This window comes from Lampris incognitus, chromosome 8 (genome assembly GCF_029633865.1).
Source record: "Lampris incognitus isolate fLamInc1 chromosome 8, fLamInc1.hap2, whole genome shotgun sequence".
NCBI lineage: Eukaryota > Metazoa > Chordata > Actinopteri > Lampriformes > Lampridae > Lampris > Lampris incognitus.
In genome coordinates, this window is record NC_079218.1 from 56,406,936 (window position 1) to 56,419,435 (window position 12,500).

Sequence of the window (12,500 nt, forward strand, 5' to 3'; positions counted from 1 at the left end):
CACAGCTGGTTACTGGAGTGTTTGGCACTATACAAAGCCAACAGGACACATATAGCCTTCATCAAGAACTCAATGCAGCAGTGGAAAACAACACTAGAGGCCAACTCAAAGACAATCACACAGGTAACCATCAAATGTGGCATATACCAAGGTGATGCACTGTCCCCACTGCTGTTCTGCATAGACCTGAACCCCCTCAGTCAGATCACCACAAAAAATGGAGACGGCTACAGGTTCAGAAGTGGGGTTACCATCAGTCACCTCCTATACATGGATGACATCAACCTGTATGCCAGGAATGAGGGAGACATTGACTTGCTGATCCACCTCACCAAGATCTACAGCAATGACATCGGGATACCATTTGGACTGGGCAAGTGCGGACGAATGGTAGCAAAAAGAAAAAGGTGGTGAGGACTGAAGGGGTTGAATGACCAGATGGCAGGATAATACATACAGGACAGTTATAAGTACCTGGGTATTCCACAGGCAAATGAAAACTATGAGGAGGCAGCAAGGAGGTCAGCTGCAGCCAAATACCTCCAGAGAGTGAGGCAGGTCCTGGGGAGCCAGCTCAATGGGAAGAATAAGATCCAAACCATCAACATATATGCCCTACCAGTCATCAGATACCCAGCTTGAATAATAAATTGGCCAAAGGAGGAGATAAAGGCCACAGATATCAGGACATGGAAACTCCTCACAATGCATGGAGGGTTCCACCCGAAGTCCAGCAAAACGAGACTGTATAAGTGAAAAGATGGGGGCCGAGGGTTAGTGAGTGTCAGGGCCACTATCCTGGACGAAATAAGGAACATCCATGAGTACATCAGAAAGAGAGCCCCCCCAGGATGAACTGCTGAGTGAGTACCTCAGGCAGCAGAAGACACAGAGCGCAGAGGAAGAAGAAGAGGCGGTATCATGGAAGATCAAGCCCCTCCATGGGATGCACCATTGACAGACAGAAGATGTAGATGATATTGTGAAATCCTACCAGTAGCTAGAAAAGGCTGGACTGAAGGACAGCACAGAGGCTCTGATCATAGCAGCACAAGAACAGGCACTCAGCCCCAGATCAATTGAGGCAGGAGTCTATCACACCAGACAAGACCCAAGATGCAGGCTGTGCAAAGACGCCCCTGACAGTCCAGCACTTAGTAGCAGGGTGTAAAATGCTAGCTGCAAAAGCATACACTGAAAAGCATAACCAAGTGGCTGGGATAGTGTACAGGAATATCTGTCCTGAATACAGACTGGAAGCCCGCAAGTTCAAATGGGAGTCACCACCAAAGGTTGTTAAGAATGGCAGAGCTAAGATGCTATGGGCCTTCAAGGTCCACACTGACAAGGAGGTGCTGGCTAACCAACCAGACTTTGTGGTGGTTGACAAAGAACAGAAGACAGCAGTAGAGATCGATGTGAAAATCCCAAACGACGGCAACATCAGGAAGAAAGAGCATGAGAAGCTAGAGAAATACCAAGGGCTGAGGGAAGAATAAGATCAGATGTGGAAGGTGAAATCCACAGGGATGCCAGTGATAATATGAGCACTAGGGGCTGTGACCCCCAAACTGGGGGAGTGACTCAAGCAGACTCCAGGAACAACATCTGAGGTCTCTGTCCAGAAGAGGAAACGTTAAGATGCCGCGCAGAACCCTCAAACTCCCAGGCCCCTGGTAGAGGACCCGAGCTTGAGGAAGACATACTATAGACACATCTATATATTGGGTTATACAAATACAATTGACTTGACTTGACACACACACAAATATATATATATATATATATATATATATATATATATATATATATATATATATATATATATATATATATATATATATATACATAAAATGTATCCCCAGTTTCAGATGTGGCTTACTACAGTATACTTACACTATACTATATACTGCTGTGAACTACATTATACTGTAGTACTATGAGTACTATGTTGTACTAATAAACTAGACTATGTGACACGCAGACAGAAAGAAGACAAGAAAGACCGATTAAAGACAGGGAGACAGAGACCATTTTGCAGAGGGACTTGGCTTGCTCCGAGAACTTGTTGGAGTATTCCTCCTCCACCTCTCTGACCAGACGCTCCACTTCCTCCCTCTTGATCTTCTTCTTCCTCTGCTGGAAGGGCGACTGGCCCTCGATCATCTCGTACAGCAGGCAGCCCAGTGCCCACCAATCAGGACTGAAGGTGTAGCGCTCGTTTTTCACCACCTCCGGAGCTGCGGGACGAAAGGCGAATGGGGGTCACCACAGTTTGACACCATCCAAAACATTTACAGTCGTTCTTCCAAAAAACAAGTACGCGTTTGGTTTTAAATCATACACACACACACACACACACACACACACACACACACACACACACACACACACACACACACACACACACACAGATAAATAGATTTAAAGACAGAGAAAAGCAGCCGATCTATTACCCATATATCCAACGGTCCCTACTCGTCCCTTGATGGTTTGACCCTCTGGTACATGGACGGCCAGGCCCAAGTCTGATATCCTGATGTGGCCTGAATGCGCACACACACACACACACACACACACACACACACACAGGAAAGAAAGAGAACAACCCATGAGGAGGCTAACCCCGCTAACTTACACACGTGTACACAACAGCACAAGATGAGACACAAACACACGTTCCCCCCGAAGGGAAACTGTATCGCACTTTCCAGAGACCAGACAGTGGGTAATGTGGGAAGATGGCGGCGTTTGCGGCGGCCCCACCCAGTGCCGACTGCGCAGTGTCTTCGTCCACGTCTAAGTTTGTGTCTTCGTGTGAAGTTTTTTATTTTGTTCGTCAATTTTTTTCGTTTAAGCTCTCTCAGCCGATCCAACGCCGGCTCTCCTAGCCTAGCCATCAAACGAGTGTTTCCTCTGGGGTGCAGCCCGGAGATGTACCCGAGTGGAAACACCGAGGAGGCCTGGCGGCGGCCTCACCTCGCATCAGCTGTTCAGTGTGTTGTCTGCGGCTCCGTCGTCATGTGTAGTGTGGGGGAGGTGTGTCTGGGGTGTCCAGCTGGGAGAGCCGGCGTTGGATCTGCTGAGGGAGCCTGGTCTGCTGCATCCGGTGGGCCCAGGGACCACGGCCCTCCAGGAGCTGCGCCCGGGGAGGAAGCGCCGAGGGCGGTGTGGCAGGACGAGGAAGCGGGGCAGGCTAAGCTAACTGCTAGCCCATGCAGACCGGCGGGTCCACCAGTCATCCTGGCTAGCAGTTAGCTCTCTGGACACAGGAGCTTGTGGACTGTGTTGCCCTGAGTGGACTGTGCTGTTAACTGTTTGTGTCTTTTTGTTTTGTTTTTTTGCTTTGTTCTCTCTGTTTTTGTATGTTTTTGGTGGTGTTGTTTTGGGGACATTTTGGATGTGTGTCTTTTGTGTTGTACTGCTGTGGGCTGGCAGAAAAGAAATGTCGTTTCTTTGTGTATACAAGTACACGTAGGAAATGACAATAAATGGTTGCTGAGTCCTGATTTCTGATGTGGTTGCTGAAGTGGTATGGCAGGACTGGAACACTGTAACCTGTGTTCTGTGTTCTGGACTGACCGGGTCCATGACCCGACAGCTCGGTACCATCAGGGAAGAACTTTTTTATCTTATCTTTTTTATCTTTTTTATCTTTTTTAGTATCTTGTGGTTTTTAAACTGGTCAGCAATTAGAAAGGAAGTAGAAACGGCGCGAATGATGGTGAAGATGAAGGCAAGACGATGATGGTGAAGAGGAAGGCAAGACGTTATGGTGAAGAGGAAGGCAAGACGATGATGGTGAAGAGGAAGGCAAGACGATGATGGTGAAGAGGAAGGCAACACGATGATGGTGAAGAGGAAGGCAAGACGATGATGGTGAAGAGGAAGGCAATACGATGATGGTGAAGAGGAAGGCAAGACGATGATGGTGAAGAAGAAGGAAAGACGATGACGGTGAAGAGGAAGGCAAGACGATGATGGTGAAGAGGAAGGCAAGACGATGATGGTGAAGAGGAAGGCAAGACGATGATGGTGAAGAGGAAGGCAAGACGATGATGGTGAAGAGGAAGGCAAGACGATGATGGTGAAGAGGAAGGCAACACGATGATGGTGAAGAGGAAGGCAAGACGATGACGGTGAAGAGGAAGGCAAGACGATGATGGTGAAGAGGAAGGCAAGATGATGATGGTGAAGAGGAAGGCAAGACGATGATGGTGAAGAGGAAGGCAAGACGATGATGGTGAAGAGGAAGGCAAGCCGATGATGGTGAAGAGGAAAGCAAGACGATGATGGTGAAGAGGAAGGCAAGACGATGATGGTGAAGAGGAAGGCAAGACGATGATGGTGAAGAGGAAGGCAAGACGATGATGGTGAAGAGGAGGGCAAGACGATGATGGTGAAGAGGAAGGCAAGACGATGATGGTGAAGAGGAAGGCAAGACGATGATGGTGAAGAGGAAGGCAGGCAAGACGATGATGGTGAAGAGGAAGGCAAGACGATGATGGTGAAGAGGAAGGTAAGACGATGGTGAAGAGGAAGGCAGGCAAGACGATGATGGTGAAGAGGAAGGCAGGCAAGACGATGATGGTGAAGAGGAAGGCAAGGTGATGATGGTGAAGAGGAAAGCAAGACGATGATGGTGAAGAGGAAGGCAAGACGATGATGGTGAAGAGGAAGGCAAGACGATGATGGTGAAGAGGAAGGCAAGACGATGATGGTGAAGAGGAAGGCAAGACGATGATGGTGAAGAGGAAGGCAAGGTGATGATGGTGAAGAGGAAGGCAAGATGATGATGGTGAAGAAAAGGCAAGGTGATGATGGTGAAGAGGAGGGCAAGACGATGATGGTGAAGAGGAAGGCAAGACGATGATGGTGAAGAGGAAGGCAAGGTGATGATGGTGAAGAGGAAGGCAAGACGATGATGGTGAAGAGGAAGGCAAGACGATGATGGTGAAGAGGAAGACAAGACGATGATGGTGAAGAGGAAGGCAAGACGATGATGGTGAAGAGGAAGGCAAGACGATGGTGAAGAGGAAGGCAGGCAAGATGATGATGGTGAAGAGGAAGGCAAGGTGATGATGGTGAAGAGGAAGGCAAGATGGCAGCTGTGATGTTTCATGCTTTTACTGAAGTCGCCTCCACGTCAGTGATGGTAAACTGTTCTGTAAAACTGTTCTTGAAAAGCGATTCATCGGAGAATAATGAATCAAAACTATGAAATAAAACATCAACCAAACTGTAAATACGATAAAAAAAAATAAGTTTAGTGTAAAAAAGTCAATTAAAAAACAAAAACAAAAATTAACACCATAAATGAGATGAAACGTAGCACGCTAAACCTCGGTAGTACAAATGATCAGAAAATACACCAAATGAGCTAAAACCTAAATTTAAAAAACCAAGTGTAATTTAATCAAACCAAAGCAAATCAAAGTAATCCACATAAAAGCCAAAGTAACCCAGCTGTGTGCTAATGAGTCTGACACGTGGTGAGAACACGGTTCCCTTCTGAAGACCACGTCCCGGCAAGACCTCTGGCCCAGGAGGGGAACGGTTTTAATAACATCTATTCATCTATCCATGCAGTCTCTGATGAGCCTCCTAGCGCCCCGTCACTCACTGCTCTTCCCGTGCGTCCACAGCGCCCCCAGGTGGCAGTAAGCAGAACGACCGTTTACACAGAAAACGCCTCACAAGCCGTTCGTGTATCATCTCCCCCAACCAATCAATTAATAGATGTAATTCTATTGTTGATGATAATAAAAAATACACCTTATATTGGACTGACGTCACACCTCTAAAGATGCAATGCAATGCACTTCACACGTCAGCGGGGATTTCCCTTAAAAGGCTACGAAAGAGAAAGAGTGTGCGTGTGTGTGTCTGTGTGTGTGTGTGTGTAAGGTTGATACGAACCCTTTCTAGTGTAAGGGCCCAGTGTAAGTACAGCGGATGTATATTGTATGTACGGTTCAAGCTCAGTGTACGCACGGTGTGTACAGTATGTATAGTACATGCATGCATTGTGCAGTGTGGGTATAGTATACGTACAGTGCCTTCAGAAAGTAGTCACCTCCCCTGAACTCTTTCCAAGTGAGTTGAGTTGTTTATGTTTGCACAGCAGTAACGAGGTGATTGTGTTTGAGGGCCACAGTATAAATCTGCAGTAAAAGTTCTGTCATTTGAGCTGGCCTTCAGTATACCGGTGTTTTCACAACGTGAAACCCATCACATATCACGACACTGTCTCGGCGCTGATGTCGTGACTGTAGTTAAGGAGCGGCATCAAGAGGATGCTGCAGACGGTGGCCTCGGTTCTTTCTGTACTTTTCCTGTTTTTGTTGGTTTGTTTAGTTTCCGGCTTCCACTCACTGGTCACACAGAGCAGGGACTGGACGTTTTAACGAAAGTCTTGATCGGTACAGCCCTGTGCAGACTATGATGAAGATGCAGAAGGGGGAAGCGAGCCGGAGCGCTGTTAAACTGGATTTAGACCCGCTCTCCCGTCAATCCACCTGGAGAATGTCTGCTCTCTGGCCAACAAATGGACAAACTGCTACTCCTACATGGAAAAACTCGGATTTTTGCGGATCTGCCACCCTGTGTCTCACTAAAACCTGGCTTAGAGAGCTTATCAAGGACAGTACACTTCATCTGCCACAGTGCCAACTCCTTCGGGCGGACCGTGATGCGAGGGTATTGGGGATGGGGTGGCGGCATATGCTCCTACATTAACGAAGGTTGGTGTACGGATGTCACAGTGTTGAAGAAATCATGCAGCCTACACTTACAGACCTTTTACACCGACTGTAAACCGCTCTATTCACCGCGGGAATCTTCTTCATGTATTCTGGTCGGTGGCTATATCCACCCCAGGCCTGTGTTGAGGAGGCATTAAAACACCTGGCTGATCACATTACAAACATGGAGCGCAAATATCCAGACTCCCTACTCATTATCCTCGGGGATTTTAACAGAGCAAACCTCAGTCACGAACTGCCAAAATACAGACAGCATGTTAATGTCCCACCAGGGACAACAACACTCTGGATCATTGCTACACAATATTAAAGGACGCCTGATTGGTAGATGAATAGAGAGGGTGGAGATGAAGGAAAAGGAGGAGATCTCAGCTCTGCTGGAGGAGAGAGACAGAGGGAGGTGGAGAGAGTAAAGGTCACTCTGTCAGCTGAACAACGGAAGACAGAAAACCAAGTGAGAGTTATGTCCCCCGTGCAGCCCTGGGCCTCTCTGATCACTGTCTGATCCATCTCATCCCAACCTACAGGCAGAAACTAAAATCTGCAAAGCCTGTGGTTAAAACTGTGAGGAAATGGACCAGTGAGTCAAAACTGGAGCTCCAGGCCCGCCTCCACTGCACTGACTGGAGTGTTTTTGAGGCTGCAGCTGCAGACCTGGATGAACTTACTGACACTGCGACAACTTACATCAGCTTTTGTGAGGACACGTGTGTGCCCATTAAAATCTTCTGCACCTTTAACAACAACAAGCCGTGGTTCACAACAAAACTCAGGCAGCTTCGTCAGGCCAAAGAAGAAGCCTACAGGAGTGGAGATAGGATCCAAGCCTGAAATAGACTCATAAAGGAGATCAGAGTGGCAAAAAGATGAAAAGTTGAAAAACAGGCTTTCTGCCAATGACCAGTCATCAGTCTGGAGAGATTTGAAAGACACTACCGACTACAGGAGACCCCTCCTCCATACTGCAGGGAATCAACAACTGGCTGATGATCTTGATAAGCACACTTTCAAACCCCTCACCCTCTCCGGCCATAATACACAACCAACTGCTCCCCCTGCCAGCCACTCTCCCCTCCCTATCGACCCCCCAACTGCACTCAGGATCTGTGTTGAGGACCTGTGACAGCTCTTCCAGAGACAGAAGACCAGGGAGGCACCGGACCCGGATGGCAAGTCACCCGCCTGTCTGAAAGTCTGTGCTCACCAGCCCACCCCCATTTCACACTGATCTTCAACAGGTCACTGGAGCTGTGTGAAGTCCCCTCCTGCTACAAGAGCTCCACTATCATCCTGGCCCCCAAGAAACCCCATATCACAGGCTTAAATGACTACAGGCCCACTGCCCTAATGTATGTGGTCATGAAATCCTTTGAGACCCTGGTGTTGACCCACCTGAAGGACATCACAGGCCCCCTGCTTGACCCCCTGCAGTTTGCCTACTGAGCAAACAGGTCAGTGGCTGATGCAGTCAACATGGGATTGCACTACATCTTCCAACATCTCGACTCCCCAGCGACGCACACAAGGGTCCCGTTTGTGGACTTCAGCTCAGCGTTCAACACCATCGCCCCAGATATCCTCCACTCCAAACTCACCGGCTCACTGTACCGGCCCCCATCTGCCAGGGATTAAACACTTCCTGACAGACAGGAGGCAGCTGGTGAGGCTGGGGGAAATCACATCCAGCATTCGGACAATCACCACTGGCGCCCCACAGGCATGTGTGTGCGGCCCTCTACTCTTCTCCCTCTACACAAATGACTTCACCTCAGTTGACCCATCTGTTAAACTCCTGAGGTCTGAGGATGACACAACCATCACTGGCATTATGCGGGATGGTGACAAGTCTTCATATAGATGGGAGGTTGAACAGCTTGCCCTCTGGTGCATAACAACCTGGAGCTGAACATGCTCAAAACTGTGGAGACAACAGTGGACTTCAGGAGTAGCCCCCTAACATGCCCCCCCCCATACTCAACAGGATAGTGTCTATGGTGAAAACCTACAGATTTCTGGGTTCCACAATCTCCCAGAACCTAATGTGGCATCCAACATAGACACAATCACCAAAAAGGCCCAGCAGAGGATGTACTTTCTCCACCAGCTCAGGAAGTTCAACCTGCCTCAGGAACTGCTGATTCAGTTCTACACTGCAATAATCCAGTCTGTCCTCTGCACATCCACCACTGTCTCTCCTCTGCACATCCATCACTGTCTGGTTTGGATCAGTCACCAAACAGGACAGGGACAGACTACAATGGACAGTTAAGTCTGTAGACAAAATCATTGGTGCCAACCTGGCCTCCATTCAGGACTTATACACCTCAAGACTCAGGAAACAGGCAGGCAACATCACTGCAGACCCATCACACCCTAGATGTTGTTCTATGGTTTCTATCAAACTCCAGGCCGGACCAAATGTTGGTCTTCCTCATAGGAAACGTCCTTCTAGTTGCTCTCCCAAACAGAATGAATGTGTCTGATTGTTGCTTTCTGGACAGTTTCTCTCATTTGGTAACCCTTTACATTACAGGACATTCCCGGGTAGCGTGGCAGTCGATTCCGTTGCCTACCAACATGGGGATCCCCGTGTTACCTCCGGCTTGGTCGGGCGTCCCTACAGACACAATTAGCTGTATCTGCGGGTGGGAAGCCGGATGTGGGTATGTGTCCTGGTCGCTGCACTAGCGCCTCCTCTGGTCGGTCGGGGTGCCTGTTCGGGGGGGGGGGGCGGGACTGGGAGAATTGCGTGATCCTCCCACGCGCTCCTCCTCACTGTCAGGTGAAACTCCTCACTGTCAGGTGAAACTCCTCACTTTCAGGTGAAACGAAGCGGCTAGCAGCTCCACATGTATGGGAGGAGACATGTGGTAGTCTGCAGCCCTCCCCGGATCAGCAGAGGGGGTGGAGCAGAGACCGGGACGGCTTGGAAGAGTGGGGTAATAAAAATATCAGTTACCAAATGGGCGACGGAAATGCTTTTTACAAATAGAAAATAAAACGTGAATTTGTCTTTATGCATGCTCAATAATCCAGGGGACAAATCACCGAGAGTTGAATCAGTTCGTCTGGACACAACGTTTACTGAGAGAAACGTTTCATCATCCACTGCAGCACAACCTAGGAGTCATCAGGATGCTGCACCTCCGAGCTGACAACGTCCCCGCCGACACGGCGGCCGGGGAAGGGGAGAAATCCCACATTAAACAGGCCCTGGTCAAGTGTGGTTATCCTAAGGAGGACGTCCGAACAGTGCACCAGCCAATCGAAGACAGGAGGACAACAGCTGCCTAAGCTTAAGCCAGTGGTGATTCTGTATGTGGTGGGAGTGTCTGAACAGTTGAGACGCGTATTTTCCAAAAACCGCGTCTCAGTTGCTTTCAAACCCCAAAACACACTGCACCAGAAGTTGGTCCACCCCAAGGATCGGGTTCCCCAGCACAAACAGAGCCATATAGTGTAGCTGTGAAGTACCGGGAGGATTGCCGTGACTTGTACATTGTGGAAACTGAACAGACACTGGCCAAGAGGATGACACAACACAGAAGAGCTAAAGGCCCTGACACACCAGGCCGGGCCGTCGGTGAGCGTCTGTGGTCCGAGTTTTTGCGGTGTGTCTGCACCGCCGGAACTAGTCGGACCCCTGTCGGCAGCTTTTCGCCTGTTGGTGAGAGAGATCACTCTGATTGGCTGTTCAGCTTGACAAATCAGTACAAGAGAAACGACGTTACGAAGCAAACAAACGACGAGTCAAGAGGCCACACACAGAAGGCTCTGACCAGGAAAGAGCCGAGCGAGTTTTTCAAAACCGGAGGTTTCACTTATCTCCAGCACTCGACACAGGTTCAGGAAAGCCCCTTGAGCCTGTCGCTGTAGTGTCCATGGTTTCACCCATTTAGTGTGATTGCTGGTTATTTTTCACCTCCGCCTCTCCCTTTCTTCTTCCACAGCCAAAAGACCCAGGGCTGACCACGCCAGAGCCATCTGCAACTTTTATCAGACGTGTTCTCGACCAGAAGTAGCTATATTACCTCACCGTCTGTAGTGATTAGAAGTAGCTATATTACCTCACCGTCTGTAGTGATTAGAAGTAGCTATATGACCTCACCGTCTGTAGTGATTAGAAGTAGCTATACTACCTCACCGTCTGTAGTGATTAGAAGTAGCTATACTACCTCACCGTCTGTAGTGATTAGAAGTAGCTATATTACCTCACCGTCTGTAGTGATTAGGAGTAGCTATATTACCTCACCGTCTGTAGTGATTAGAAGTAGCTATATTACCTCACCGTCTGTAGTGATCAGAAGTAGCTATATTACCTCACCGTCTGTAGTGATCAGAAGTAGCTATATTACCTCACCGTCTGTAGTGATTAGAAGTAGCTATACTACCTCACCGTCTGTAGTGATTAGAAGTAGCTATATTACCTCACCGTCTGTAGTGATCAGAAGTAGGTATATTACCTCACCGTCTGTAGTGATTAGAAGTAGCTATACTACCTCACCGTCTGTAGTGATTAGGAGTAGCTATACTACCTCACCGTCTGTAGTGATTAGAAGTAGCTATTACCTCACCGTCTGTAGTGATTAGAAGTAGCTATACTACCTCACCGTCTGTAGTGATTAGGAGTAGCTATATTACCTCACCGTCTGTAGTGATTAGGAGTAGCTATATTACCTCACCGTCTGTAGTGATTAGAAGTAGCTATACTACCTCACCGTCTGTAGTGATCAGAAGTAGCTATATTACCACACCGTCTGTGGTGATTAGAAGTAGCTATACTACCTCACCGTCTGTAGTGATTAGGAGTAGCTATACTACCTCACCGTCTGTAGTGATTAGAAGTAGCTATACTACCTCACCGTCTGTAGTGATTAGAAGTAGCTATATTACCTCACCGTCTGTAGTGATTAGGAGTAGCTATGTTACCTCACCGTCTGTAGTGATTAGAAGTAGCTATACTACCTCACCGTCTGTGGTGATTAGAAGTAGCTATACTACCTCACCGTCTGTAGTGATTAGGAGTAGCTATGTTACCTCACCATCTGTAGTGATTAGAAGTAGCTATATTACCTCACCGTCTGTAGTGATTAGGAGTAGCTATTACCTCACCGTCTGTAGTGATTAGAAGTAGCTATATTACCTCACCGTCCGTAGTGATTAGAAGTAGCTATATTACCTCACCGTCTGTAGTGATTAGAAGTAGCTATACTACCTCACCGTCTGTAGTGATTAGAAGTAGCTATACTACCTCACCGTCTGTAGTGATTAGAAGTAGCTATATTACCACACCGTCTGTAGTGATTAGAAGTAGCTATATTACCTCACCGTCTGTAGTGATTAGAAGTAGCTATATTACCTCACCGTCTGTAGTGATTAGAAGTAGCTATATTACCTCACCGTCTGTAGTGATTAGAAGTAGCTATATTACCTCACCGTCTGTAGTGATTAGGAGTAGCTATTTTACCTCACCGTCTGTAGTGATTAGAAGTAGCTATATTACCTCACCGTCTGTAGTGATTAGGAGTAGCTATATTACCTCACCGTCTGTAGTGATTAGAAGTAGCTTTATTACCACACCGTCTGTAGTGATTAGAAGTAGGTATATTGATTAGAAGTAGCTTTATTACCACACCATCTGTAGTGATTAGAAGTAGTTATATTGATTAGAAGTAGCTTTATTACCACACCGTCTGTAGTGATTAGAAGTAGTCATATTGATTAGAAGTAGCTTTA

At 47.8% G+C, this 12,500-nt stretch overlaps 1 protein-coding gene across 1 annotated transcript in view; it reads right to left on the reverse strand.

Annotated features, from left to right (window-relative positions):
* Positions 1 to 12,500, reverse strand: part of grk6 (G protein-coupled receptor kinase 6) — a 108,912-nt gene that overhangs the window by 15,739 nt on the left and 80,673 nt on the right. Inside the window, exons 11-12 of the mRNA XM_056284393.1 lie at positions 2,457 to 2,546; positions 2,032 to 2,240 (exon numbers count right to left, since the gene is read on the reverse strand). Of these exons, the coding sequence (XP_056140368.1) occupies positions 2,032 to 2,240; positions 2,457 to 2,546 (299 nt within the window). The remainder of the gene's footprint in view (positions 1 to 2,031; positions 2,241 to 2,456; positions 2,547 to 12,500) is intronic.